General features: G+C 42.4%; 1 protein-coding gene across 1 annotated transcript in view; it reads left to right on the top strand.

The window, feature by feature from the left end:
• Window positions 1–5,000, top strand: part of LOC145418335 (thyroid transcription factor 1-like) — a 71,265-nt gene that overhangs the window by 57,642 nt on the left and 8,623 nt on the right. The window contains exon 3 of the mRNA XM_080286775.1: window positions 4,032–4,127. Coding sequence (XP_080142901.1) covers window positions 4,032–4,127 — 96 coding nt within the window. The remainder of the gene's footprint in view (window positions 1–4,031; window positions 4,128–5,000) is intronic.

A 5,000-nucleotide genomic window follows, 5' to 3' on the forward strand; every position in this document is an offset into this window, starting at 1 on the left:
TGGATATACATGGCTGGATAGATAGATAGACAAATAGACATATACAGTAGATAGACTGTGATAAAGAGATGAGATAGATAGACAGATTGATGGATGGATAGACAGATATAGATGAGACAGAAGGATGAACAGATAGAGAGAGAGAGAGAGAGAGAGAGAGAGAGAGAGAGAGAGAGAGAGAGAGAGAGAGAGAGAGAGAGAGAGAGACAGACAGACAGACAGACAGACAGCTACACATATCTCAGTCAGAGTGAGAGAGAGAGAGAGAGAGAGACAGACAGACAGACAGACAGACAGACAGACAGACATAGACAGCTACACATATCTTACAGTCAGAGTGAGAGAGAGAGAGAGAGAGACAGACAGACAGACAGACAGACAGACAGACAGACAGACAGCTACACATATCTTAGTCAGAGAGAGAGAGAGAGAGAGAGAGAGAGAGAGAGAGACAGAGACAGACAGACAGACAGACAGACAGACAGACAGACAGACATAGACAGCTACACATATCTTAGTCAGAGAGAGACAGACAGACAGACAGATAGACAGACAGACAGACATAGACAGCTACACATATCTTAGTCAGAGAGAAAGAGAGAGAGAGAGAGAGAGAATGGTTTGGAAATTACGTTGCCCTTGTCGAAGAGGATTTTGACAACTAAAAAAGAAAGCAATACAAGAAAGTATTCAAATGTAACTCTGTCCTGTAAAATATTATATAGATCTTTAATAACAAATTTTGAGTAGACAGGTAAAATATATACGCATCGGAGTGACTATTGTAATTCTTTGTAAAATAGTATATAGATTTGTAATAGAAATTTTGAGAAGACAGGAGATATATATATAACAACTGGAATGAATATTGCCATTTTTGTGTTGTAAAATATGATAGGTTTTTGACACAGATTTTGACAAGAGTAAATTATATAACCACTGGAGTGAATATTCTAAAGTAATTTTGTGTTGTAAAATATTAAATAGATTTTCAATACATTTTTTGACTAGGCAGGTAAAATATATACCTATTAGACTAAATATTCTAATGTAATTTTGTGTTGTAGAATATTAAATAGATTTTCAATACAGATTTTGACTAGGCAGGTAAAATATATACCTATTAGACTGAATATTCTAATGTAATTTTGTGTTGTAAAATATTAAATCGATTTTCAATACGGATTTTGACTAGGCAGGTAAAATATATACCTATTAGACTGAATATTCTAATGTAATTTTGTGTTGTAAAATATTAAATCGATTTTCAATACAGATTTTGACTAGGCAGGTAAAATATATACCTATTAGACTGAATATTCTAATGTAATTTTGTGTTGTAAATTATTAAATAGATTTTCAATACAGATTTTGACTAGGCAGGTAAAATATATACCTATTGGACTGAATACTGTAATGTAATTGTGTGTTTTGAAAATGCCACTACGCGTAATATCCAAAATACCATTATATATCTTTGTTATCGCGTCAAATGCCACTTGATCGAGGTGTAATCCGACCCTCCTGCATTACCTTATATAGATTTTCAATACAGATTTTGACTAGGCAGGTAAAAAATATACCTATTAGACTGAATATTCTAATGTAATTTTGTGTTGTAAAATATTAAATAGATTTTCAATACATTTTTTGACTAGGCAGGTAAAATATAAACCTATTGGACTGAATACTGTAATGTAATTGTGTGTTTTGAAAATGCCGCGACGCGTAATATCCAGCGATGGCTAAAACTCCATTATATATCTTTGTTATCGCGTCAATGGCCACTTGATCGAGGCGCAACCCGACCCTCGTGCATTACCCACATCATTATTGGCACTTCATGTCTGTGTCAAGCCTCCTCGCCAAAGATAGGCTTGATTGGAAGGGCTCGCGTGATTGGAAATGCAGACTGGAAAAAGTTTGTGTTGTGGATTGGACTGATGTTTGTTGATTGTGAGGTGTAGATGTTTGTATATGTGTGTGTGTGTGTGTGTGTGTGTGTGTGTGTTGTCTCTCTCTCTCTCTCTCTGACTGTAAGATATGTGTAGCTGTCTTTGTCTGTCTGTCTGTCTCTCCTGGTCAGAGAGAAATATGATCAGAGAGATTTTCAAAGTTAATTCGTATCAAAATTAGGTATATTATATTTTTGTCAGCCAGGAAATCATTTACAACGCTGGGTGGTAACCATATAACCAAACCATACGTGCTCCCTACGTGTCAACAAGTGGGTTGGTGGAGGATTAGTGCCCCTCCCCGTAAAACAAATAACTCAAAAGTCAAATGGCCACCCCTTACGGGATTATGGCGTCTGGCAATAGATAGACGGATAGATAGTACTTAAATCCTCAAAATATACAAATGTAAATACTTTTGTACCAGTTATTTTGGCCATAAACCCGTAAAGAGTCAGTAACATCAGTCAGGGTTGCCAGGGCTGGTGTAATGAGGCCTGACTGGTTTTATTTCGAGGATAGATGGCATGATGTCTGTTCCAAATGCCAGGTAAAAACTTTGTATTTAAGATGTATTAACAAATGTATTTAGACACAAGTGATGTATTTAGTATTATTTAAATCTATCTATCTATCTATTGCCAGACGCCTCAATCCCGTAAGGGGTGGCCACAAACATATCGCCTCCACGTCGCCCTGTCCCCCGCCATTTCACTGCCCTGCTCCCAACTCACACCCCCCTCTCTCATATACCTCTCCACCCCATCCCTCCATCTCATCCTCGGCCTCCCCCTCCCTCTCTCCCCCTCCACCTCACTCACATACACTCTCCTCGTCAGTCTCTCACTCTCCATCCTCTCCACATGGCCAAACCACCTCAGTGTGTTTCTCCTAACGCTTCCTATCACATCCACATCCACACAGTCTGTCTTTCCACGTAACTTCACATGCACCTCACTCACATACACTCTCCTCGTCAGTCTCTCACTCTCCATCCTCTCCACATGGCCAAACCACCTCAGTGTGTTCCTCCTAACGTTTCCTATCACATCCACATCCACAACGCTCCTTCACTTCCTCATTTGTCAGTCTCTCTCTCCACGTAACTCCACATGCACCTCACTCACATACACTCTCCTCGTCAGTCTCTCACTCCCCATCCTCTCCACATGGCCAAACCACCTCAGTGTGTTCCTCATAACGCTTCCTGTTTAAGTTAATTCATAAAATGTTTTGAGTATTCAGTATTTACAAAATTTCTCCCATGTATTAAGTATTTTTATATATTCAATCTATTTAGTGCCCAGATCTGGTCTTAATCCACGTGTCCCACCATGTCCTAATCCGTGTCCTACCATGTCCAAATCCACGTATCCAGTTTCCTAATCCACCTGTCCTACTATGTCCTAATTCATACATCCTACCATGTCCTAATCTACGTATCCAGTTTCCTAATCCAGGTGTCCTACCATGTCCTAATCCATGTCCTACTATGTCCTAATCCATGTCCTACCATGTCCTAATCCACGTGTCCTACCATGTCCTAATCCGTGTCCTACCATGTCCTAATCCGTGTCCTGCCATGTCCTAATCCGTGTCCTGCCATGTCCTAATCCGTGTCCTACCATGTCCTAATCCATGTCCCGCCATGTCCTAATCTACGTATCCAGTTTCCTAATCCAGGTGTCCTACCATGTCCTAATCCATGTCCTACCATGTCCTAATCCGTGTCCTGCCATGTCCTAATCCATGTAATCCTATGTCCTAATTCACGTGTCCTACCATGTCCTAATCCACGTGTCCTACCATGTCCTAATTCACGTGTCCTACCATGTCCTAATCCACGTGTCCTACCATGTCCTAATCCATGTCCTACCATGTCCTAATCCACGTGTCCTACCATGTCCTAATCCACGTGTCCTACTATGTCCTAATTCACGTGTCCTACCATGTCCTAATTCACGTGTCCTACCATGTCCTAATCCGTGTCCTACCATGTCCTAATCCCTGTCCTGCCATGTCCTAATTCACGTGTCCTATCATGTCCTAATCCACGTGTCCTACCATGTCCCACAGGTGTACGAGTTAGAGAGGCGATTCAAGCAGCAGAAATACCTCAGTGCGCCAGAGATCGAGCAGCTAGCGGCCCTGATTCACCTCACGCCCACACAGGTGAGAACACGCCCACGGAGGCTACTTTACGCCCATATTTCACGCCAAAACAGGTGAGAATACGCCCACGCTGGCTACTTTATGCCCATATTTCACGCCCATACATTAATCCTCTCACGCCCACACAATTACCATCACGCCCACACCGCACCCACATCACGCCCACACCACATCTACATCACGCCCACACCGCATCCACATCACGCCCACACCGCATCCACATCACGCCCACACCACATCCACATCACGCCCACACCACATCCACATCACGCCCACACCACATCCACATCACGCCCACACCGCACCCACATCACGCCCACACCACATCCACATCACGCCCACACCGCATCCACATCACGCCCACACCGCACCCACATCACGCCCACATATCATCATCATCATTACCACAAAGATCACCATCATTATCTGAGAGAGAGAGAGAGAGAGAGAGAGAGAGAGAGAGAGAGAGAGAGAGAGAGAAAGAGAGAGAGAGAGAGAGAGAGAGAGAGAGAGAGAGAGAGAGAGTATGACAAGCAATAAATCCAATGCTACGTTAATCTGTAATAAAGACGGACAGGTGTGCGGTGACCGGGGCAGGTGTAGGGGAAAGGTGCTCTCTCTCTCTCTCTCTCTCTCTCTCTCTCTCATTCTTATTTATCCCCTCTGTCTTTCTTCCCATCTTATTCTGTTCCCTCTCTCTCTCTCTCTTTCTCTCTCTCTCTCTCTCTCTCTCTCTCTCTCTCTCTCTCTCTCTCTCTCCTTAAAAGGTTAGAAAAGGGAGGGGAGAGGAAGAGAGGCAAATAATTAAGGGATGGAGAGAGAGAGAGAGAGAGACAGACAGACAGACAGACAGACAGACAGACAGACAGATAA

Source organism: Coenobita brevimanus, chromosome 113 (assembly GCF_032717465.1).
Source record: "Coenobita brevimanus isolate Jiangsu-jjx chromosome 113, ASM3271746v2, whole genome shotgun sequence".
Classification (NCBI taxonomy): Eukaryota; Metazoa; Arthropoda; class Malacostraca; order Decapoda; family Coenobitidae; genus Coenobita; species Coenobita brevimanus.